Source organism: Mustela putorius, unplaced genomic scaffold (genome assembly GCF_011764305.1).
Source record: "Mustela putorius furo isolate JIRA1106 unplaced genomic scaffold, ASM1176430v1.1 tig00000854_pilon_pilon_pilon, whole genome shotgun sequence".
NCBI lineage: Eukaryota > Metazoa > Chordata > Mammalia > Carnivora > Mustelidae > Mustela > Mustela putorius.
In genome coordinates this window covers 6,305,493-6,332,209 of record NW_025421496.1, presented here as the reverse complement: position 1 = coordinate 6,332,209, position 26,717 = coordinate 6,305,493, and the positions used below count along the sequence as shown (strand labels likewise).

The 26,717-nt window shown below is 39.7% G+C and overlaps 1 protein-coding gene across 1 annotated transcript in view; it reads left to right on the top strand.

Annotated features, from left to right (window-relative positions):
- The window catches only part of PCSK5 (proprotein convertase subtilisin/kexin type 5), a 450,143-nt gene that overhangs the window by 159,712 nt on the left and 263,714 nt on the right, over positions 1-26,717 (top strand). The window contains 2 exon segments of the mRNA XM_045085372.1: positions 3,571-3,659; positions 7,359-7,531. Of these exon segments, the coding sequence (XP_044941307.1) occupies positions 3,571-3,659; positions 7,359-7,531 (262 nt within the window).

The following is a 26,717-nucleotide window of genomic DNA, read 5'->3' as shown; positions in this document are numbered from 1 at the left end:
GCTCTCTGCTCAGCGGGGAGCTTGCTTCCTCCTCTCTCTCTGCCTGCCTCTCTGCCTACTTGTGATCTCTCTCTGTCAAGTAAATAAATAAAATCTCAAAAAAAAATTCCAATGTATAACTGTAATCATGGGGATTTCATGTGCTAGGGAGTAATCACATTTAAAACATTCTAGTCTGTGGGACACCTGGGTGATTTAATCAGTTAAGCATCTGCGTTTGGCTCAGGTCATGATCCCGGGGTCCTGGGATCAAGTCTCACATCAGGCTTCTTGCTCAGTGGGGAGCCTGCTTCTCCCCCTGCCTGGTGCTCCCCCTGCTTGTGCTCTCTGTCTCTCTGACATATATATAAAGTCTTTTAAATAAATAAATAAAACATTCTAGTCTGTGTCGTTTGGGAAAAATTGAAAAACGTATTGATGACTTTTAGACTTTGTGAAGTGAGGTATCCTTGAGCAAATAGCAAATAGCTACAGTAAGCATTAATGTAACAGTGGGATTTAGTCTCTATAAATGGACCTATTCTTTGGTTAAAGACAAAGGTAGCCTAGCTTCAACAAAATGTAATTATATTCTATTTATAAGAGATAGAAGGGACGCCTGGGTGGCTCAGTTGGTTAAGCAACTGCCTTTGGCTCAGGTCATGATCCCAGAGTCCCGGGATTGAGTCCCACATCAGACTCCCTGCTCAGCAGCGACCCTGCTTCTCCCTCTGACCTCTTCCCTCTCATGCTATCTTTCCCATTCTCACTCTCTCATTCAAATAAATAAATAAAATCTCTTTAAAAAAAAAAAAGTACTCAAAATTTTGGGGCACCTGGGTGGCTTAGTTGGTTAAGTGGCTGCCTTTGGCTCAGGTCATGATCCCAGGGTCCTGAGATCAAGCCCTGCATTGGGCTCCCTGCTCAGCAGGGAGCCAGCTTCTCCCTCTCCCTCTGCCTGCTGCTCTGCCTACTTGTGCTCTCTCTCTCTGTGTCAAATTAAAAAAAAAAAAAAAGAGAGAGAGAGAGGTATAACTGATATGAACACAGAATGCTTAATAGTAAAGGGGACAAAGAGGTATGCAATTTAATTATTAACCCAGTTATTAGCCTGGTTTCTTTAATTTTTGTTTTGTTTTGTTTTTACTGCAGGAATCCCAGAGTTTTACTGCATTTTCATAACTAGTTTCACTGGGAAGATTTAATCATTCCATTCTAAATAAAATAAAAATTGACAGAACTGCAGAAAACAGTATCAAATCTACAATACAATGAACAAACTTGTCATAATGGACTCAAATAACAATTGGAGAAGGAGAATCAGATCCTTATGATCCTGTAGCACTTTTCTTAGTTAATGATGGATACAGTGAAGTTTAAAAACAATGGACTCATAAAGGGAATTTGACATGCAAAGAAAAACTAACTTACACCGTCAAATGATAGGTAATCAGAGACTAATGAAGAATCATAGTAAATACTTGTTGAGCTCAGGGGTAAAATTAGTAGTTCAGCTTGTAATTTACAAAAGAAATCTTTTTTTTTCTTTTAAAAATGGATCATTTTTTTTGATGATGAAAGTGGTATGACCAGATATCAGTAAGGCAAAATAATTACGAGTGCATCAGAATTAATTGCTGTGTAGAACACCCTAAAATTGCCATAAATACGATTGCTGTGTTCCAAATAACACATATGGAAATGTATATACAATAGCTATGATGGGAAAACCATAAGAAATTTTGGGCACAAGACATAAACGATTATTCTCAAAGCAAGAAATAGAAATAGCTAATAAATATTTGAAAAGATGGACAATAACAAATGTAATCTGAGGGGATAAAAAGAGAAGCAACAGTGAGATAACATTTTTCATGTCAGATTGGCAAGGATGAAAAGATTAAAAAACTCATACCTAGGGGTTTATAGACATGGGTCTGTTCAGATATTTTCTCCATTCTTCATAATGTCATAAGAGTAGGCTTATGGTCTTTTTTTTTTTTTTTGGTCATGCATAAAAATATGTTTTTTAATAATATTTATCCATCTTGCAAAGGTTTTCTTTGAGGTTTGGTTTTATTACTTTAATCTTCCATTAACAACTTGACAATATATTCTGCGCTCTTTGAACCAGTCATTCCACTTGTAGAATTTATCCCAAGTTATCAAAGTATACACGTTTTTCATAGCCTTGTTACTCTCAGTGAAAAACTGGGTCAATTTCCAAAAATCAAGCACGTGAGAAATAGATTATGGGTGGGGTACCGTTTAAAAGATGACAGGGGGTAATAGCTTTTAAACGACATACAAGCTAATATTGACATAGTAAGATAAGCATGACATTAGTAAGTGGACTAAGCAGAACATATCTCTGTTATATGAACTTGCGTGTATACCTGCCTATTTGTAAGCAGTCACTCATTTACAGTTGTACAGATGGTAGTCCCTGCCCATGACAAGCGTGGTCTATGCTGTAAAATAAAAAATAAGGACATAGTGTTTGGGGGACCTGAGTCTTAGTCACTGTTAGGCTGATTTCACTCTCTCTCTTTACATCTGAGGGCCTCCTTAAGCATCCCCATCTCTAAAAATGAGGGTGAGGGATTGAGCCTTGGACTTCATTAGCAATGACGAATACACCTGTAGCGGTTGTCATATGCCTCATATCCCTGTTCTGCATCCAGGGCAGATAGTAGCCATTAGACCTAGTCTCCTTTCCCTGGGCTCAGCCAGACCGCGGGATTCTTCTCAACAGAGCGTTAGGTCAACATTTCTAAACAGATGGTACTTTGCACTTGGAACTTCTTTTCTATCCTTGCATGGGATGGTCTTAGAAGTCCTTTCAACAAAAGGATTTTTTCTGAGGAACAAAGTCGCGTCATGAGAAATAAAAGGAATGTTTTCTAGAAAAAGGCGTCTGCTTTTCTAGTAGCTGCATTTGTAGTGGTGGAAACAGGTGAAATAAATACTGATGATACATTTTATTAAATAACAGATTTCATGTCATTTATATAAAACAAGTACCATGGACTATTTCACGTTGTTTTCTCGTACAAAATCTTAGAAATCCAGTATATAGTTACAGCACGTCATATTTTAGATGACATTTCACTGCAGATACTTGATCTGTACTTAAATTTACGGTAAGAAGCAGATTCGCATAGACTGACACTCTTAAATTTCATAATAATTGAATTGAGTGCCAGTTCCTTAATTAAAATTAAAGTTGAGATAAGGTCACATAAGCAGCATTTAGTACCCAATAGCCACAGATGTCTGGTAGTTACCATATTGGACAATGGAAGTTTAGAGAATACAAAGAAACACGCTATTCGTTCGAGTTTAACTTTTAAGGAGATTTCCTGATTGGGAAATCAAGGTATAAGGAATATATATATCAATCAGAATCCGAAACAGAATATAATTAAAAGTTGGCAGTGGGTAGGCTAAGGGCTACTTGGGTAGAAGTTCCAGAAATATCCACAGCTTGATGCAGGCTTCATGCCTTTGGAGTCCAGCTGGTGGAGATGACGTGGCGAGTTGGGAAGAATGAGTGTCTTACTTGAACACGTGTGTGTGTTCTCCCTGCAGGCATGGGACCCGCTGTGCTGGCGAAGTGGCAGCCGCAGCAAACAACTCTCACTGCACGGTCGGAATTGCTTTCAATGCCAAGATCGGAGGTACGGGAAACAAACGTGGGTAGACGGAGAACTCTTTCAGAGCTCAAGACAGGGCTGCGTTGGCAGAGCAGCGTTCAACTCTTGCCGAAAAATGACCATCTTCACGTGTGTTATTAAATAAAGTTCAGGGCTTTTGAAGCAGTACCCCTCTGGGGGTGCGAGCACAGATGTTTCTTGATGTAAAACAGGCATGAAGAACATGTCCAGTCCTGAATTTGGGGTCATTGACATCTGTCCCAATCTATCCAGTGGCTGCCTGGGTCGGAAAGAACTGATCACCTGAATATCAGCCCACAGTGTCTCTATGGAGAGAGACATTCTGAAAGTAATGTCAGAACAGAAAATCCTTTTTTTTTTTTTTTTTTCCCTTTTTCCTTATGTTTTACCGAAAGTTCCTTTTTAATGGAAATTAAAGTGGGAAATGGTATAATCACCTTTTGTAGACCATAATAGAGCAATAGAGTTGTTGTTAATAATCCCAGATTATGTATGTACATTACACACACATGCACAAACTCAGATATAAGTATGCCTACCACGAGGACCTGACTAAGGGAGTATCAACGTAGGGTAGGCCTTGACAGAAGCAAACTCCTTCACATTTGTAATCATCCTTGTCAGCTGTCACCTGATACCGCAGGCACATGGTAAGAGACAGGATAGATCCTAGTGGCTCGAAGGTGTCCCCTAGGAGGTTTTCCTAACCAGTGTCGCAGATGAATGACCTTCCTGGTAACTAGACTGACATCTTCATTTCCAGTACACTATTGTTGCCAAGTGGTATATAGAATTGGACTTGAAATAAAAATAATTGTCCTTCCTAGAGTAAATATAGAGATCTCGTAACGTGACATATTGGGGGTATTTAGTAACGGTGCTAAGAAAAGGTTCCTGACACTACCTCAAATATCAGTGCTCAGTGCATTTGACCTCTTTCTGTCCTTTATTTCACACTGAATTCTTAGAGTATGGCAGCTTGTTAACCAGTAATTAGCTGTACTCTGAGAGTATCTGCTGTGCATCAAGGAGAAGTTCATGAGGGAGCTAAGGAAAGGAGACAGAAACTTCCCCTGAAGAACGATGAGGGTGCCAGACACCCTTGATAGTCTCAAGAGTGTCCAGTGACCATGGTAGCTGCTAATCAACCCTGCTTGCTGTCCCAGATACAACACACACAGTCCCTCACATGCACCAACACACGTCCATGTCCGCCTCCTCCCTCTCCCGTGCTAACCCAGCATTCACTGACCTTGAGGGACTGAAGGAACAAAATCACAGACAAGCTGCTGATCTCGCCAAACAGGACTTCGATAAGAAAATGAACGGATGGCAGTGACTCACCAATGTTCTGTCATCCCCCAAACAGGAACCTTCTGAATTATAAATTAACCCCCTCCCCACCGGTCCCAAAGCATGAAGGCTTACAGTCAGATAAAGAAAAATGACCTTCCATCTTAAAACTTGAGGAAACAAAAATAATTACTTGTTAATATTTGGTCAGAAAAGGAATATTACCTTCTAGATACAATTTCATCAAGCTTTTTTATTTTTTTCCCAGACTTCCATCAGTTGCGTGATCTAGAAACTACACCTAAATATTGTGTAACTACTCCTCTGTGTTGGTGTTTGGAATTTCCAGTTAGGTTTTTTCAGGCAGTGGAACAATCCAGTGTTTATTTCTTTGCACCAATAAAATACAGTTGATCCTTAAACAGCACAGGTTTGAACCGCATGTGTCCACTTAAATACATTTTTTTTTAGTATATATGGTACAGTACTATAAGTGGACTGTGTTCTCCATAAGATTTTCTTAATAACCTTTTCTTTTCTCGAACTTCCTTTATTATAAGAATATAATCTGCAATGCACATATCATATAAAATATGTCTTCATCAACTGTGTATGTTATCGGGAAGGCTTCCAGGCAATAGTAGGTTATTAGTAGTTACGTGTTTGGGGAGTCAAGGTTGTATGTGGATTTTTGACTGCATGGTGTTGGGGGAGGGTTAGCGCATCTAACCCTGAGTTGTTGAAGGGTCAACTGTAGCTCCATTTTATCCTTTGAAATAGCAAGAAGTAAAAATGGAGGGCATACGAAATAGTTCTTGTTTTCAGTAAAAACCGTGCAGATGAATTTTGAATATTCATGTCAAATTAAACCAAACCAGTGGCTGCTTACGACCCAGTACACACAAAGAGTATCTGGCTGGACATTCTACTCCCCTAAAACAGAGTGCTGAAAAGCCTTCTAAGTACAGTTTCCTTTTGGTAATTTTTAAAGTAATGTATTTATAACCCTTATGATCCACGTCACTTGTCTATACATCGCCTTTAAAAATCCAAAGGTCTCAAGGAAATGACAGTCAAGAGATATTACAAGCAAGTGCAGTGTCTTTAAGGGCGCTTGGAGGAAATGTAATGTGTCCCCAGTGTTGACTTCCACTGTTCTTTTAGAAGTAATTATTCAAGGGTATAGTGACCTATCTGTCATGTAGCTGAGAAAGGTTCCCCTGGAAATATGGCAGAATGTCCCCAGTTAAGTGTCGTCTGTCTCTGGCCTCATGGTCATTGTTTCTGTTTTGTATGTTTGCAAATTTTAGAGTTGAAAGTTAAACATCTTTTTAAAGCACAAAGAAGGTGTAGTCTTTTCAAGAACTTGTTGATTTTTCCACTAGAAGTCCCACCTCAAACCTCCTAGTATCAAAGCTGCCTGATTAGGGGTTTTATTATTTAAACCCCATGTGTCGGTGGCCAGAAAAACTTGAAATCCCGCTAGAGAACAAGATTTTTCTAAGGAGGAAACTTGAGCCATAAAGATAGAATTGTAAAGTAATACAGCATCTCAGTGGTGCTTTTTAGCTTAAGCTGAAGGAGATACATGTTTACTTCACAATTAGATGTTTCATTGTTGTTCGGAGTCTCCAGAATAGAAGGACAGAGAGAAGGCCTGACATTTGACGTGTAATTTATTCTTGGGTGTCTGTGTCTATTTTTTTCCTGTTAAGGTTAATAACAAATCCCTGTCTGTCTGGCGGGAATATACATAAATGAAGATTAATGACTGAACATGGTTAAAACCCTTTGAGACATAATTGATGTGTTGCATGCACAGAGAGCATTCTCATTTATTATTTGACTTATAAATAACTTGGCAAAGAAATAATAGATTAAGTTCACATCAGTCTCACAGATTAGGAGATAATATTAAGGAGAGAGGAAATTAGACCAACCTAACTTGGCAGCTTTCCAAATTTTGTCAGCCCGCTAAGGTCAGAATGCTTTATACCAATTATGAACACAAGTTACCTAATAAAGAGAAATTTAGGGAAGATGGATTGCTTGAGGCTCTCTGTCAAGTACTCTCTGAAGACAGGGATAAAGAGAAGGGAGAGATTGTGGGAACTTTAAAAAAAGAGAATAATGGATTTAAAAAAAAAGGTTTTAAAGAAGTTTTGCTCTCTCATGTACAACGCAACTTCTCTCCAAGAAAGAACTCTCTCATGTACAACGCAACTTTCTCTCCAAGAAAATTTTGGAAGTGTCTGCATTATCTTTTTCAGGGGGGAGAAGATGCTCCCTTAGGTGTTGATTAAATGTTGATTCTTTGCCCCCCAATTGCTGTAATTGGAATATGTCTTGGGCTGTCTGGGGGTTCTATAGTGAATGCTCTATTCAAGCTAATTCCCTTCTGTCTGGAAGGGGTTCGGATGCTGGATGGAGATGTCACGGACATGGTTGAAGCGAAATCGGTTAGCTTCAATCCCCAGCACGTGCATATCTACAGTGCAAGCTGGGGCCCGGATGATGATGGCAAGACCGTGGACGGACCGGCTCCCCTCACCCGCCAAGCCTTTGAAAACGGCGTTAGAATGGTAGGTTTTCAAAGCACCGTGGCTCATACTTTGTCCTTCGGTGATGGTTCTCGTGGGAAACCGTCTCTGCAACTGTGGGTTCCAGTCCTTGGGTCTAGAGGAATGGACAGAGTCCACAGCTGAGCCAGAAGACAGGTTTATAGAAAGAGGGACTGAACCTTTAGTATTGTGTATTGCATCCGTTCCGCAAATGAGCGAAGAGCTAGAGAGTTTCCCCTGACAAGAACAGAGGTGTATTTGGCTGCTTAGGTTTGCTCAAAGGAAATGTATCCTTTAATATGTGAATCTTGCTTTTGATGCAAGAAATTCTTAGCTCTGTGAGATGGAAGAGAAATGAAAATACTGAATCTCTCCAGCTGAGGTCATCCAGCAGTGCCCTTCTGGGCCTCTCCCTTTCATACACCCTTCCCAGGTTTCACTTCTCTCCCAGGACAATATCCTTGTTCTCCTGGCTCCCAAGTTCCCCAAACAGGCTACTCATCAGCATTTTTCTTCATTTCACTAAGAAATTCACACACCACTCCTCCCCTCAAAAACTGACCAGGTAATCTACTGTAATAGAATTTCTCCTTCAAATTACAGCTCTTAAAAAAAATCCCATTTTATTTTCATTAAATAAAAAATAAGGTCACCCTATACTTGTAATCACGGAAGGAGGAGCGCTCGGTCAGAAGAACTCCTTTCTGTTTCTTACTTGTGAATGAAACCTTGGGTGATTTAAAGCATTTTAATCGTGACCTGGGCCCTTCCAATCTTTCCTTAATCATCTCTTTCTTCGTTTTCTGTAATGGAAGCGCCGTCGGCTCTTCCTATCCATTACCGTGTACTGTTTTCCCAGCCTCATCCCTATGCTCTACGATTATACAGCCCATTCTCTTCCACCAGCAAGCCTCCGTTAAAATGCTGCCTCTCCCCAGAAGCCTCGTCACTGCCCGAACTAGAACCAAGCGCCAGCAATCCCTACCCTGCGCCCACAAAACTGCATATTCTTCCCGGTGTCACACAAAGTCATTATCATAGTGTGCTTTATGTCCGTTATTCTGGTCTGTGTCTTCCTCATTAAATTCTGTGTCCTGGGATAGCAGGGCTTATGCCCATCTTGAGAGGCTTCGCAAAACCCACGGAGTGCACGGAAGTCTAGGGAGTGCTCAGTAAATGTTTGTTGAATTTCATTTAATTTACTACAAATTACGCCAGCCACGGGACGGTTGTGCATTTAGCCCAGATTTGGGGCGATGGAGTGTGTGCAGCAGGTTAATGCAGTGTTGGCAGCTGGAGTACAAGTAACCCTGCTGCTTCTACCCTGGTGGGGTTGGTGCTGGGGTGAACTCACAAGACTAAGCCAAGCTGTCTCCTGGTTCTTTTTTTTTTTTTTTTAAGATTTTATTTATTTATTTGACAGAAATCACAAATAGGCAGAGAGGCGGGCAGAGAAAGAGGAGGAAGCAGGCTCCCTGCCAAGCAGAGAGCCCGATACGGGACTCGATCCCAGGACCCTGAGATCATGACCTGAGTTAAAGGCAGAGGCTTAACCCACTGAGCCACCCAGGCGCCCTTCCGGTTCTTTTGAAACAGACTGGAAGGGAAGCTTATGCACTCGTTCAGAATATACTTCCTAACTGAAAGATAGTTCAGGCTTGGTTAAGACATCCTTCCTAGTTCTGTCCATTTTTAGGTACTCGAGAGCCCTTTAAAGCTATAGAATAGTGTTTTAAATTGCTTTGCCTAGAATTTTCCTTTCAAGGTGTCTGAACACCCAATGAATGTGCTCTAAGTAATCTGGAGATTTCATTACCAAAGCCCTAGACCATAGAGTAGTATTCTCTCCAGGCCATCCACAGAATGGTCATTCAAGTGAAAGAGATCAAACTTAGTTCATACTTAATTTTCGAATCGTATGTGTATGGCTTTTGATATAATAAACAGAGTAGGCTGGGATTTCTCATTGGTATAATGTATTAGTAATTAGTAATTACTAATCTCAGTAGCATACATACTGAGATAATGGGGACCGATGTTTTTCAAGTTTTTGCTAAGGACTCTCATTCAATGGTAATCTTATCTGGAAGTTCAAGGTGTAAAACAAATTAAAAATCTGGTACTTCGGTAGGAGGAGGAAAGGGTTAAGAAAGAAGATCATCTGAGGAAGCTATTCAAACTTATGGGAAGATTATATTTAGAAACAAACCATTGTGAAAAAAAATTACTCTATATTCATTATTAAGTACTAAAGTAACCCATGCTTATGAAAATAAATCCTACTACAAAGATGAAATTAAAAACAGATTCCCCACACAAGTAGATAACCATTGTTTTTGGTGGTTTTTTAAAAGATTTTATTTATTTATTTGTCAGAAAGAGAAAGAAAGAAGTGAGAGAGAGAGAGACTGGGCATAAGCAGGGGGAGCGGCCAGCAGAGGGAGAGGGAGAAACAGGCTCCCCATTGAGCAAAGAGCCCGATGCAGGGCTTGATCTATAACCTGAGCTGAAGGCAGACACCTAACTGACTGAGCCACCCAGGCATCCCCTAGATAACCATTATTAAGAGTATGGATTCCACCTTTCCCTACTTCCATGTGCATTTCCACAGCAAAGAGGGACCACTTGCCTCTATGTTGCTGTTTTTACTTAACTGTGTGTACCAGGCATTCGTCCAGGGTAATTCATAATGATAGAACTCTTTTGTATTATAATGTTTCATCCTCTTTGGAATATGGCAATACCATAATTTATTCAACATTTCACTGAAGATCTTAAAAGGTTTTAATCTAAAAAAGGCGAGGGGGCATTTAGCTATTCATTTTTTAGAGTTAAGGTAGTAACAAAAGAAATAACTCTTGAAAAACAATTGACTATTCTCTGGCTGCTGTCATGTCACATACAATTATGGAAGACCAGCGGCGACCCATTCAAATGTGTTTAGATTAACAGGATAGAGGTTTAGTGTGTTTACACGTAGGCTTCGAACTCAACCAGCCAGAGTTCGGAATCTGTCGTTTACTGCTCTCTGACCTGAAACAAATCAAACTACCTCTGCTCCTATTTCCTCATCTAAAGTCAGGCAATAAAAGTTCTCACAGAGATGTTATGAGTGTTAGATGATAATGCTGCTGAAGCTATGGACAGAATCCCTGGAATATAATAGGTGCTTAAGAAATATACTTTATAGGGATCTGTGCATGTAAATATACATAATTTGTTTTCAGAGAAGAAATCACGTCCTTTCAAAAAACTTTCTAGTTCTCTTCAGTCCCCGAACCTTGTGTACTGTTTCTGCACTACAGAATTCTAGATGATCCCATAGAGTTACTTTAGTGGTGGTAGTTAAGTATATAGAAATCAGCATAGACTTCCTGTGTTCTTGCCTGTCATAGACTTTTTTCCTCCTATGTCTGTACTCACCTTCAATTTCATTTGCCCTTAAAGCACCTCTTCCATTTCGAGGTAACCTCCTGATACACAAATTCATTCTACTTATCTATGTTCGTCGTCTTGAATTTAATTTATATTTTCCCAAGGGAGGTTTCTCTAAATATCTATGAATATATAATTTAACATTTTTAAAGCCATATATTAGTCTTCCGGAAGAAAGAAACGTTCCACTTCTTTATTATCGAGCACCAGATGGCACAGTACGTTCTATAGTCTACGAGATTTTATTCTAATTCGTGTTCTTTATATAATTGTCAAACATATAGAAAATGATAGGATGGAAACTTTATACAAAGTTAGATTATAAAGTGCAACTAAGAAAGGAGTGATTTATTGGCTGCATGACTTAAGGAATGAGGGAATAAATAACTACTAAAATAAGTCCCTCAGGTAGCGGGGTAAAACCCTGTGTGATAGCTTAAAGTCACTCTGGCCCGTTAGGGTTTTAACTACATCACTTATAAAAATACAGGAATTGACATTTATATATTCTTTCTATAAAATGTAGTGAGCTCCCACTTCCTGTACCACATGGATAAAGCAATAAAGCAATGAAGGCAACATCTAAGTTTTAAATGCAACACATGAAACTCTGTACATTCTAGCAACAAGACAGGAAACAAACATAGACACCATCAAGGTGATAAGCTAATGAGAAGTGTTAGAAATGGGAAGAATGGGTGAGGGGGCAGGACAGAATTGTCGTTCAGGAGGATAGAGAGTCCTTTCTGAAGAGGGGGGCACATGAATTGGGTCACAGATAGTAAGAGGCTAGTCCTGTCGAAGGAATGAGTTCTGCAGAAGGAACAGGAAGACACCCCGAGTGGAGGGTGATTGGGGTGTGTTCATGGAGCAACATGCTGATTCAGGTGATGGGAGCAATGTGGACGGAAAGCAGGCGGTAGGAGATGGTAGTTCAGGGCCGGCTCCGCAGGGCTTTGTAAACCATGGAGGGTGTTTGCGATTTATTCCATTGCGGAAAACCCTCAGAGGTTTTCCAAGTAGTGGCCCGTTGGGACGCAAAATTTTCAAAGGTCAGTGCCGTACAGGGAATGGACTCTGTGGGAGAGGGACAGGGAGGTGGGAGCGGAAGACTGAAGTGGTCCAGGAAAGAGGTGATCATGAGCCGGACTTGGGGGGAGGGGGCAGCGGCATCAGGACAAGTGGGGGGGGGGAGGAGGGGTGGCAAGCAGGAGAAGCCTACATATCAAGACAGATTTTCACAAAGGAAGTATATTTTGTTCAGGGGATCCAAGTATTGATCACATCCACTCCTTCTGCTTGCTAATCAGAAAATGTAGCAAATATTGGATTTCAAAATGCTCCCTACTTGTTTTTCTCTAACACAAGTATTGGGTTCAGTAGAATGTAACACTCTTCAAAGACTAACAGAATCAGAATTGATTCAATTTACAGCCTGAGACAAAACTGTGTTGAACAAATCAAGTTACAATTGACAACTTGCTCTTTTCCCCAGAGACTGTATTTTAGTTGATGCTAAGGAGCTGTAAAATTAAATGCAGGAATTAGAGGTCCATAATTTGAGTTGTGTATGATTGATAACGATGAGTTTACCAGTAGTGGTAGTCATCCTAATAATAATGATCCTAAAACACTCAACTTTTGTCAGTCTGTTAGATATGGTCAGTCCTCTTAGCCCCAAAATAGATACCACTTTTTTTTTCAGTTTTGTTTTTTTTCAATGTTCCAAAATTCATTGTTTATGCACCACACCCACTATTCCATGCAATACGTGCCCTCCTGAATACCCACCACCAGGCTTACCCCACCGCCCTCCCCAAAACCCTCAGTTTGTCTCTCAGAGTCCACAGTCTCTCATGGTTTCTCTCCCCCTCTGATTTCCCCCAGCTCACTTCTAAGTTTTAATCTTCACAGTGGTCACCTAAGATAGGTCCTATTCTCCCCAGTTTTACAAAAAATAGATACTCAGCAGGGCTAAACAAGTCAGAATGCGGGCCTCAAAGCAATCGAATAAATTATTTTGTGTGTCATCATTTCCGCTTTATTCAGCACAACCGACCTCCTTGTATCATCCGTGACCGCATAGCAGAGCTTTTCCCCTGTTACTGTGGTGAATGAATTTCTCACCTTCTGCCTAATTCTACCTCCTCCATTTCTTCACTGAATGCCTCAGCCTCTTGCCTCAACTGAAGACGCGGTTCAATCAGTCCTGTCTTCTTTCATCATCGAAACGTCTCTCCCCTGTGTACTACTGTTGTCCACATACTGTCAGTTCTTTCTCAGAAGACAGAGGGGAGGCTCTCTCTGTGGTTTTCTTCTATGTTTCCAGTTACTCATTTCCAGAAACCATTGTCCATACTTGTCCTCTACAAGCTCTTTTTCCACTGTCTCTTGAAGCCACTCATCAGAACCCTGACCCCTCACTGCACTGCGACTGTTCTTGTCAGGGCCACCGGGACCTTCCTGTGTGAAACCCAGGGTTCCTCTCTGATCCATTGTGTCATTTGTGGTAAGGAGGCCTGCCTGCTTCTTCTGGTCCGCAATAAAACACACACACTCCGACCCTTCACACCCCTTTTCTCCTTCTATTTAGTATATTTCCTTCTCTTGTTGATGAATTGTCCCCCACCCACCCCCCCATAAAGGCTCGGAGACAGAATGTTTTGTTCTGTGCTAGATCCCAAGGACCCGCAAGAGGGTCTGTTGAGTGATAGGTGAGCAAACGTGGGTGCATTACATGCCCATTTGCTGCACATACTGAATGAATTTATTTAAGGATCACACTTGCACTGGTTTTCTGTTTTTAATTAATAATATGGAAATGAGTTACTAATATACATGGTATATTCTGGTGAGTAACACGCACAGACCATGGATTCAGACTCTCCAGTGGGTTCCATTACGTTCTTAAGCATGTTCAAGTTAATTAGCCTCTCTGAGGATCAGTTTGTTCCTCTATAAAATGGAGCTAACTGCTAGTAATTACTTTATAGGACTGTTGTGAGGATTGTATGATTAATGCCTGTAAAATACGCAGCAGAGTTTCTGGAACATAGTGAAGTCTCTAATTATGTTATGAGTCTTAATCCCTATCACTTCTGAAAAGGCCAGGGTAATAAATGTGAAATGCCAGTTAATTGTGTAGAATACTGTAAAAAGCCTTAGTTGTCCAAAATCTCTGGGTTAGTGGATTAATTCATTTTGTATTTCTGAGTGATCCTTAAAGAAGGTAAATATGAGTCTTGAAAGTGTTATTAAGGAATGGCTAAAATAAATGGGACAGAATAGCCAAGAGATTTTTTCTGAATTCTATTCCACAAAACACTAATTAATGAAATACCTCAAAGAGGGGTGGGGGTGAGTGAAGGCTTTTGCTATCAAATAGGCTCAAGAAACACCACTTCTTATTTCCTCCCTTTCAAAACTTGAAAGATATAAAAGGCTCTGAGAAGTTCCGCAATAGAGATGTGTGTAACTTGATTTACTCAACGTTCTAAACTTTAACTACCCCAAAGCTTTTATTTTTGTGACTTGTTTTGAATTGGTGTTAAATTTAATTTCATTTTACATTGTTTGGAACTGCTTCACAAAGATTCAGTGAAATCCATTAGACCTTAAGAAACAGAACAGTAGAACTGGAAGCAGTTTGAGTGGCGGAATTGTTCTTACCAACATTTGTATGTTTGTTTCCTGGTAGATGTCACTCCGGTTCACCCCATCTACCTTCCTAAAATGTGTGATTTCTTCTTTTCTTCATCCAGTAAGTCTTTCTTTCCTATCTTCCTAAAAGTCTATGGAATGTGTCCTCTTGTCCTCACAATTAGAACCAGAATCTCTCAGATGGCCTTGAGCCCACAACATCCTTCCAAAGCTTCCATCCTCCTCACTTGAGCTCCAACTTTCAATTCAGCATGAGCATTGCAGCCAAAGAAGTATTTTTTGGTATTTAAACCTTGTCCTTTGTCTTCTCTTTAAAACTCACTTCTCCCTAGGATTGATGAAGAATATTCTAAGCTTCTTAGAAGGCCACAAAGGTCTCTCACCATCTTTCCAGGGGTCTCAGAATCGAAATCTTAGGTGTCATCAAAGGGAAGGACCATTGAAATGTTACTCTTGTTCAAACTGACACGACTCCACTTACCACGGTGAACCTTTGGCCTGCCTCCTCGGCATGCTTGGCAAAGACTTCCTTCAGGGGAAATGCTTTGCTTTGTCCACCCAGAAGGTTCTAAATAGGAAAATGGTTTTATAACATGAATGAGTCCATTGACAGTGTTTCAGATATAAGTGACCCGAGTCTTGGTATCAGAATAAGAAGCTAACTGCCTGAGCTTTTCTTGGATAGGCTCTCTATTCATTCATGTATTCCTGATTGCATTCAGGAGACATCCACCTTGGGTGATTATCAATATTCCGGGTACTTGGTGAGCTGGTAGTGAAAGAAGAATAGCACTAAGCTGTTGCCTTTGGGAAACTCACCATGTAATGTAGAATAAATGTTTTAAATAAAGTGTAAAGCAAATTCCCCAAGTCCCTTCAGTGGCTAGAATCTTGTAAACGATGAGGAGGACAGATTACACAGCACATACTTACAAAACTTTTTGTGTTCAGTCTAGTTGCCTTGCAGTCATTTTTCTTTTTTTCCCCCCATTTGGGTTATTAAATTTATTAATACTCGGTACCTTTTTACATTTGTCAGCAGATATCTCGCACACTGACAGCTTTTCAAGATTTTCTGACAAGAGTATTTTATAACATCCTTTAGAAAACAAGCAAAAAATTAGAACTGAATCTCTTGCTTTTTTCATAATCACACAACCCTTTATTCAGATTAGCAGTACTTCCCTTATTGTCTTACTCAAGAAATCGTTCTCGAGTCCCCATTACATACCAAGCACTGATTTGGCATTTATCTTACTCAGAGCTGGAGAAATCGTGTGGCTCATTGCACATATTCTAGAAGCATAGAGTCTAGATTTCACTTAATTACACTATCTACAAGTATACTTTCAATGCCAGATCCTTTTTCTTTGGGATTATCCATGAAAGCCTTCCAAGGCATTCATAACAGAATCAATGTCAAGGGTGGGGAAACAAAATCAGGGGAAATCCAGATGACTGGCCCCTAATCTCCCTTCCTGCCATCCTCTCTGTTTTCCAGATGGAAAGCAGGACATTTGATGAGCATCTATTACTACATGCCTGACTGTTGAGCCTCTTATGAAATCTCTGGTTAATGTATCCCTTTCCCATCATCAATTTCCTTTTCAATTACCAGATATGACACCTGATTGGATATTTGGAATATTTGCTGAAAACACAGAGTTTCTTTACAAGCACACCCTGATCCTTATATGCTCATACGTGCACATACACACGTTTCCCCACCCTTAAATTAAAGGCATATGTTCACCAGAAGGGGAGAGAAGAAGTATAATGAGCTCGTATAATAAACGCAGTAATAATAATCATAATAAAATTAACCAATTCCACTTGGGAAGAATATATTTTTATCTGATACACATCTAGCTGTAGCAGGCTTGGTACCAGTTTGGATTTTAATAAATGACAGATTGCTGTTAAATTAGTTGGCAAATGTTTTAAAACTTTGAAACAGTCTATGGATAGGCAAAGATAGACAAGGGAGTTTATTTAATACTGGCTCCACGTAATCAAAATTGACTTTAACTGGGGTTTGTTTTAAAAATCCTCCATTAGTATTTAACTGTATCCTGGTGGAAACTCTGTGTCTTTGGGACTGTAACAAAGCTAAGAAGGGATTTGCCAAATGGACCCAACCTAAGGTTTTCCACTTTGGAAACAAAGAATCGTTTGTCTCTGTAAATACATATGTGGTTTCACATTCTGTAATCTTGACCAAGTTATCTGTTATCCAAGGATCAGATTTCGATTCCTATGTTGTGACCTATATATACTGACATATAGGGAAGGATGTGAAGCCCTTATCATAGGCATCATCCTACTGTAGTCTGGAGGCTCCTAGTTACAGGGAAAATACAAAAATCATACAGGGATTGGATTAGGGTAAATTGAGGTCCAGACCAGTCCTGAATTTCTGTGATTCAGAGCATAAATTTAAGAAAGGTAATTGAAATTTTCTTTAACAAAACTTGGAAGTAGCTGGGATTTAAAAAAAAAAAAAAAAAAAAAAAAAAGGCCACTGTGAAATAAACAAGGATAAATTGGACTGGGTTGATAATAACAAATGATTTTAAAGGAAATAGGACTTTTATAACAGATTTTGTTCATTTGCCCTGAGCTTATGGTTCTCCTCTTTTAAGAGGAAGATAATCAAACTTAAATATTCAGGATTGTAGACATTATGAGGACTTAATTCTGAGAACCACTTGGGTTAGGAATAAGGATGTTCTTATAGGACCTCACCAGTTTATAGACTTGGAAACTAAGTCTTAGCAAAGTAGGCAACCTGACCATTATGAAGCATGAGTGTGGCCCTGACTCGGTCTGTCGTCTTCACCAACATGTTGTGTGAATCCATTCCTGTCAGGTGTGTTGTATGGGCCTATCTGTGTCCGTTCTTTCTGTCAATGGTAGCTGTCATTATGGTCATGGAAGTGGACGCTACCACAGGGACCTCTTGCTTCCTGGGAAGCATGGTTGGGACAAACTGACTTGGCATATTCTCAACTTCATTGTATTGTCTCTTTCTCGTCCTCCTTGGAGATAAGCTGTGACAATGTAGAAAGTACTGACCTTCAAGTCACAGAGAGGTTGAAATCTTCTTGGTTTCCCTCCAGTGTTTTGACCCGGGTTAAGTTACTAAGTTATCAGAGCGTCTGCTTTCCTAAGAAAAAAAAAAACTATGATAATGGCTCTTTGTGAGCCCTCATAAGACTGGCTGAGACCACACATATGCAGTGTTCAGACATACTGCTTGTCTTCTCCTCAGAGGAGAGGCCATGTTTGATGAATCTTTAAGGACCTCAGTATCTACCACAGAATCTTGTAAATAATAGAAGCTTAGTATCAAGTGTCATCTTTTTCAGAAGTGTGATTTGCTTTCATTGATATCAGGATTGTGTTTATGGGAAGAAACTATGAAGGGCTGATTTTCTGTGTTTCAGAAATGTTATGGGCTGCTTCACAAAGACTGAGGCTGTGACCTTCAAACCCCCTGGTGGGCTTTGCGGAGGGGGCAGTGGACAGCTTGCTTTCCCTTTCCCAAGCTGGGAGTTGGGACCAGTCCACCATGGTGAAGCATTCTGTAACTTAAAATAGAGAAGAGTAGAAACCCTTCATTACAGCTAGAGTTTCCCTCTGTCTTCCTTTCCAAATGACTTTCCAAACATTTGCAATAAATTCCTTTCATTCCTCTGTTGATAGTAAATACTTCTTTATTCTCTTTGAAAGGAATCTTTCAAATTTAACTCGTTTAATAGAAATTTAAAGGTGTGGTATCTTCCTGGGCTGTTTCATAATAGGTACCTAATATTAATATTGGAAATGTCTTCCTCCATTTCATAAACCTGTTTCTGCTAAAACAATCCTGAGCATGATTTTGCCTTTGCTCTGGGATGATCCAAGATACAGAAACTTTTCTCACATATGCCGTCTTTTTCTCCCCAAAATGGAAATGCGGGAATGGTGGGTGTACCCAGAATGGCTGCATCGGTCTGATGGGACACCTGGGTGGTTCAGTTGGTTAGATGGCCGCCTTCCATTCAGGTCATGATCTGGGGGTCCTGGGATCAAGCCCTGTGTCAGGTCCCCTGGTCAGCAGGGAATCTGCTTCTCCATCTCCCTCTGCCTCTCCCCACCACTCATACTCTCTCTCTCTCAAATAAATAAATAAAATCTTTTTTAAAATTATTTAAAAAATTATTGTGATTAGTTCAGAGAGCATATAAGATTCACAGGTATTGTTATAGCGGGTTGGAATGAGGAATTGAGAAACATAATTTGCATGTTCCTCCTCTGAGCCAGCTTTTGAGGCACCCCCGGCCATGGGGAAACAGCTTCAGCAGGGCTTAAATCTTGGAGGCTGCGGGAGTGACCAGAAGTAAATAATAACCTGGATTCGCTGAGTTTCATTGAGTCCGATGAGAAAAACAAGGCCTGAGAAAAAAATGGAGGATTGACCATTATGAGTTGACCATAGAAAAAATATTAATAGCAGACAATTATTTGGGAATTGTTGATTTGGCAAATGGGAGAAGGCAGGAAGAGAAAGGAGTTTTGTTTTGTCCAATCCACTACCGTTCAGCAGGTTTCCCTAAACCATATTATTATGCACTTTTAGGAACACCCCCGTTGCATTCCTAGTCAGTGGGGACCAGCATTTCAGTCAAGGTGGGAGTGGACCCATCTAGCTCTGACTCTGTCAGCTTCATTTCCTTTATTTTCCAATGTAGGAATTTAAAATTTCGATAGATGAACCTCTCATGGGTCCAATTTTAAATAATATCTATAGCACATGATTCAGCCCCAAATTTTCATTATATAAAATTCCTAAATGTACAGACTATCTAAAGGATCATAGCAGTACAATTCTTTGCTTGAAAACGTATGTATTTCCATTAGTAAACACACCTGGTTTTTATTTCCTCCTAGATCTTCTACCTTTTCTCCATGAAAGACTGATTTTCTTTTTCCAGTTATACTTCACAAATAAACAAAGCGAAAGAAGTCCACACTGTTGTAATGCTGTTGTTGGACGTCAAGGACCACACCATTGTGCACTTTGGTGATAAACTGTCAAAAGCTATATTATGTGTACAAACCCTCAGTGTTAACATTCTGAGGAAGAGGCAGCTCTAGGACAGGGTTGGTCCTACCAAGCCTTTAATGAATGGATATTCTCCTAAATTTATACTCTGGCAGATAGGGTGGATAAGAAACTCACTTTAAAAAAAAAATTTTTTTTTTCTATGCACATGATAAACATAAATGTAGCCTTTTATCAGGAACCTGAGTCTGGGGAAGTTATGAATTTATAGAATTAACTAATTTTTATGTTTGTTTTGACCATTTTTTCCAAACTCCTTTTATAAAACTGAGCTAAAGTCACCTTTAGGTTCCCTGAGTTGAGGACATCAGGCTACTCGTTCAGGTACTAGAATGTGAACAATGTTGAAAAAAGATGTAGCTTCTAAGTATAAATGAATTTATCATTTCACCAGAAATGCTTGCAAATACCATCACCAATAGTCAATTCCACAGTCACAAATTGAGTTCTCTATTCCTTTATAAAGGGAATTTGTCTACCTTTGGTGTGTTTAGAAAACATATAAGAGGGCTTTTGTTAAAATAATAGGATAGCTAATAACTGCATCTAATATTTTCAACATACTAAAAAGCCTACAAAACACTTAGAAAATGCTTAGTATTCACAGATGAGCCACCCATCCATGTACACAGCAAATGAGAAGAGAGAAAACCTGACTAGGGGTGGAAAAGATGGGTGAGGTTGAGATGAAGGGGAAGAGAGGCTGAAGTCCTATCACACAAGAAAAGCTAGGAAGACAAAAAATGGGGAGAAACAGCTTACACTCACAAAAGCCTTCGTCACATCACTTTTTAGTGCTTTAAAAAAATAACTGCATATGTATTTTCAGTATTTTTCAGTCATCAACCATGCTTGCATAGGGTAAATAGCATAGAATGACAAGAGTGAGGACCCACCCCCAGAGTGTTTTTTGTAAGTCAGTCTGTCGATGTTTCGACAGTCCTTCCACCAAATTGGACTTAGGGTTACATGGCAGCCTGGGGTGTGGACATGCTGAAGTGGGTATGAATAGATTAAGAATAGCAGTTGGGTTAGGCACTGGGGCCCAGGGAAGGTTGAACATCAGCAGGTGTTGGCTATCTGTTGAAATCGTCTTTGGGAAGCATTGCTAAGCATTTTCAATCCTAGAACGTTTGCTTGGAAATGAGTGGGATTAGTGAGCTGCTGGCTGCAGTCCAATTACCAAATAAACCATCATTGATGACAGTTTGGTTTTTCCTGGAAGTAGTTCTTCTGTTTCACTTAACGATTCTGAGAGCACAAGAATGAAATATTCTGAGAGCGGAAGTAGAATGCAGTGACACCTGTATACTCTTTACATCAGGCACTCTGACTCGAGTGAGTAAATCATACAAATAAGGGTTGCGCTTGCGTATTTTCTGGGTGAGGGAAGACAATGCAGTAGAGTCCTCAGTCTAACAAATTTAGGACTCTGGCACAGTATAGACAAAGCAGCACTTAACCTCCAGATTCCTCACCCTCAGAGGACCCTTTCCTTTTACTCTTTAAGAACATCTCATTATCTGTCATCTTGGATTCCCTTATGTTTTGGTGGGGAGTGACCCACTGTCTTCCCTGGATCCAGATGAGCCTCACCTAGAGCTGCCCTTTGAACAATGTGGAGATGAGGGACACTGTTTTCCTACATAATCCAAAATCCATGTATGATTTTGAACTCCCCCCAAACTTAACTACTTGATCAGTAGTCAATTAACGTGCATTGTGTATGTTATATGTATTACATACTGTCTTCTTATAATAAAGTAGGCTAGAGAAAAGAAAATGTTATTAAGAAAATCATAAGGAAAGGAAGACAAATTTACACTGCTATACTGTATTTATTTTAAAAATTAACATATGAGTGGATTTGTACAGTTCAAACTGGTTATTCAAGAGTCAACTGTAATTAATTTTCCTACCCTAATCCCCATCCTACTTCAAGGAACTGATTGAAGAAACAAGTCACAGGGTTTAGTCTTTCCCAAAGACGTCTTACTGAATCTATATCATGACTACATTTTCTTGTTGCATTCCCAAAGAAGTTTTCTCCAGGCATTGAGTGACTATCTGCTCCTGACATGTCCTCAATTATGGCTTATATTTCTTCTTGGATTACTTTTTAGGTCACTGTTAAGATGCCTTTGTTTTCATGTGAATCATCTGTTCTACAGGTGATAATGATTCAAAGGATTATTAACTATTAACTTTAAGAAGTAATAAATATTTTAGAATTCTGGGACATTCTGTGTGAGAACTAGAAAAACCTTTCGGAAGTGTGCTGTTGTCATCTTGCCTTTATATTATGTTTCTAGACCAGACCTATTTTTGTTAGTGAACCTGCTCTGTTGAGGAACCAGACTGATTTTGTTAAAAAGATGATTGATTTTGTTTAAAAAAGATGAACAGTTCTTCATATCTCAGCTACCACATATTATAGTTGTCCTTGTCGTTCCTGTGCCTCTTCTGGTCTCAAGCCCCTTTAAATCTCTTATCCGAGTGTAGAAGAGCTTCCTGGAGGGTGATACTCTTTTCTCATTGAGAGAACGAACACCCAAAAAGATGGCAAGTGGAAAGGTAAAGGGCTTTAGTAATTGGGTACGCAGGCTATGCTTGGAAGATGTCACAGATAAAGGAAATTTCCTTATCATGTGTTGTATCATCTTGTCTCTTTGTGTTGACACATACAGATCTGCACCTTCTGATCAGTGTCCTTGGGACCTCCATCCTCTGTCTCTACCACATTCTGGTGATATGACGGCTTACCTATTACTTAGTGTTACTTGGTTTTCTAATCTGTAAAATACATATCTGACTTGCTGGAATTGCTCTAAATTAACTAATATTTGTGAAAGCACCAGCACAATGTCCAGCCACATTTTTTTTCTATTTTTTTTTTCTTTTTTTGTATTTCAAAAGTCTCTGGTCACTTATTCATGCCCCTGCAAGAATTTTTTTTTTCACTTATTCATGCCCCTTCAAGAATATTTTCTAAGTGATAGGGGAAAGAAAGTAATATTAAAATTCCAAATAAAATCTAACTGCATTGGCTGGAAAATTATCACAGCATTTTAAAGAAATGTGGTTCTCTCAACTCTCTAGATTTCAAAACCTGGCTTGAGGCATATGACTTAATTGGTAACACAGCATAAAGTAGCCTTTTCTGATCCCCAGAAACACAAGAAATTCAGTTCCTATCTAGTCTTTAGTAATAAAACTATGGGCATTTTAAATTGATGTTTGTAGGGCATACATGAGAAGAAACACATGCAGAATTAAATACGCAGTGAAAAAGAATAGAGTTTGGCCAAATGGGTCTTTTATGGATTTCACAATATATTTTGCCTTGAGTTTACTTTTAACTTAGTACTGAACTAAACTGGAAGATTTTTTTTTTTCATCCAAAGCCATATTTAAATAACCAGTTGCAATCACAATACTTGAAAATTTCATTTCCTACACTTCAGGAAAATATGTGTCTTAAGACTCTTTACTCTTTATTCTACTCTGCCCACCTTCCTTTCTCCCTACGTCCCACATTAGGATTTAATTCTTCAATTACTCTGAATTTTAGAGAAATGTCTAGATTCTCTTTTGCCACATATGTTTTGATTTTCTGAATATTGCACTCTAATGGGAATCTGCTGTGCATCTGTAGTAAATAAATCTTTGAATTGCTAATTGTTTCAGATTAACCCCATAGATCTTTAGCACAGATCTTTATGGCATTTTCAGCCCACAAATTAGCCTGTTTATTTCTGGGACTTTAATCAGAAACCCTACACACATGCACAAGGGTCAGAATGCCTGGTGGATAGTGTAGCAGCGGTGTCTATATATTCTGTTGCCTCCTTGGGGGGCAGGCCACCCTCTATCTCCCCCTCCCCTCTTGTGTGAGTCAGCTTGCACTGCCATAACAGAATACTGCAGACTGGGTTGCTTAACAACAGAAATGTATTTTCTGGAAGTCTGGAGGCTAGAAGTCTGGAAGTCCATGATTTCAGGGTGCCAGCAGAGTTGGGTTCTGGTGATAACCTCTCTCCTCAGCTTAAGAGACAGCCACCTTCTTGCTTGTCTCCACTGTATTTAATATAGTCACACTGGGGGTTATAGTGTCACCAAATGAATTTGAAGGGGAGGGGACGCAACTCACTCCATAACATACCTTAAGGACAATGCCAGTTGTCTCCCATGGGATTTTCCAGATGCTCTCTCCCCATCTCTCCACAAACTCTGTGCTCAGGGAAAATGATCCATATGACTTCCCAGGTCCTCTGGTTTCTGGGAGAAAGTTGGGAGAGAAGAAAGAGATAAGGGTCTCAGGACATATTCCCCTGGTCCCCTCCCAGCAGGGGTTGGTATGTCCCCTAGTCATGTCTCAACTCCTGTTAGCCCTTCTGTTTCCAGTTCCCATGACAACCCCTCCCCACCACTCCCCAGCTTCTTTCTATCCTATGGGGGGTTGGGATAGTTATTGGTCTCATACTGTCCTTTGATATTTCCCTTCACCATACCCAGTTATAAAGTAATTCCCTCAAATTATCTTTGATAGAGAGATATCACTTCTTATCTGTAAAGGGCATTTTCAGGGCAGTGGCAACCCACTGTTCTTTCGGCCATTCATTCTGTCAACCCAGCCAATCTCCAGTGGACTCCATAATAAGTCCTGTTTCCTTTACAGTGGTGTCCTCCCTGGATGCCACCATGATGGAATAACTTGTGGTCCTACTTCTGAGGGAGCTCCGATCAGGTTGGGATTTCTAGGCAGAATTTTGCAGCTGAAACTATGTCCTTTTCCTTAGAATGCTCAGGACCATCCATAGAAGCCTCCTTTCTTATCATTTTAATTCTGCAACCAATCCGGAAAGAGCTTAGAGGGCTGGTCTGCTCTTAGATTTGAAAGCCGGACTTCAATGAAGAGATTGGAGCTTTGGCTAAAAATAATACAGCAACCACCAACCAGCCTTCTTTTTGCCCAAAAGAAGACTATTGTCGAGGGTGAAGAGCGCAGGCTTTAGCTCTAGTTGGATTTCAAGGTCTGGCCCTAGCATTCATGAGCATTTCTGAGCCCCAGTTTACCCATCTGTGAAATGATATAGACTTAAATCGTGCAGAATAATGTTTGTATAGTGCTTGGTGCATAATAAATGTCTATAAATGTTAGTCTCTTTAGTGCACAATGAACCTTCTGTGTGTAAAACCTCTTGTGATCATAAAGTAAAAATTATCTTTTAAGAATTGGCCCTGTGTTTCTCCTCGTAAGAGGGGAATAAATGCGTTTGTTTCGGTTTATAAAAATTGCATGTGGTCATGGAAGGATGGTATGAAGAAGAAAGAAAAAAAAATCCTTCCTAATCTTACCAAACAGAATTAAGTTCTGTTATATTGTCACTTTATGGTAACTTTATGCATTTAACTTTATACACATTAACTTTTTAAACGTACCACATGCACACACACACACATAGAGGCACACATACATTCTTTTTCTAAACTGAGACCATATTACATCATTTTGTATCCTCCATTTGTAATTACATTGTCAAAACTACCTTCTAAATATTTTCTTACTAAATATTCTTTTAAAACTGAGTACGTTTTTAAAGATCTTTTCAGTGAATTTTACGCAAAGGCACCCAGTCATAATTTTGAATGGGTATATGTGTGTGTGTGTGTGCGCACGCGCCAGATGTGCTTTTTTGTGGTTTTGTGGTTCTTAATCTATTATCTGTCTCAGTGCTGTTTAAACCAGGAGTGGTTTTTGCTTATGTCTTACATTCTGTGGACCTGTCAGATAAAGCTACAGTGTGACCACGTCTTCACCAGCAACACAGGACCTCAGTCTGTGATAGAGAGGGTATATATTGATGATGAATTGGACCCTTCCTTCTCTGGCTATGATGTTCTCTCTCTGAGGTGAGAGTATGAGTCAGTCACTAGAGTTTCTCGGTCTGGTTGTCCACACCATAGTGAGCGGTAATTCCTTCTAGAGATTTACAAAGCATTGAACAAAATCCCTCATTTATGATGGCTGAGTGAATTTTGCATCCTTCTGTACATTTCCTGAATAGTCTGATGACAGCCTGAAGGATGGTAAACCAGACCCAGATATCAAGTGGCAGTAGTATCCAGAACTTTCTCTCCCTCTCTCTTCACAAATTTTTCCCATTCCTGTGCGATCATATTGCATTTTTCCACATTGAAAGACGAAAAGAAATCCACGTTCAGGTCAAATCATGTCATAAATATTCTGTTTCTTGAGGTTTTGAGGTCAGAGACAGTTTATCAAGGATATTTCAAATTCTTTCTCGTCTCTCTTTCTTTGGCTCTTTTACCAAAAATTCCAATACCACATCCCAAACTACTTTCCTTCCACCTGAAACCATAAAAGCCAGGGCCTGGAAGCAAAAAAAGAGTGTCTGCCATCACCAGCTAGTGATTTCGGTTCCACTCCCTAATTACCAAATGATAGATTTGGCCTGTGTGTCCTTCAGGGTGACTTCCAGTTTTAAAAAGGTAAAATTTCTGAGGGATTCCATTCTACCTATTCAGAAAGATACACATCACTTTGGCCAACTTCTCTCTTTTCTTCTGAAGATCTTATCTTACAGAACTAACTAGTCCTTATGCTTCGGTACATCTATGTTCTACTTTACTTCTTCTCCTTAATTATTTTATAACCTCAGGAAACACCATGGATGGATGCCACATTTTGACATGAAGACTGTAACCCCATCTCCTAGCTTTGTAAGAAAAATTTCACGGATTGGGTGGAAGAAAGTATCCCACCGTCAAATATGTTTGGAAAAAAAGCACCGGATAATATCTCCCATAGAGTTTTGCAAAGAACAATCACTGAGTTCTACAGTAGGGGAATCTGTTTCATTTTGCTTAACTTAGAATTTCCCAAACATACTTAATCTTGAAATTTTTTTTTTCATCTCTGGAAGCATCCATTAACATCCTTCATAATTAGTGTCCATTGCATACATAGGGGAGACACAGCTC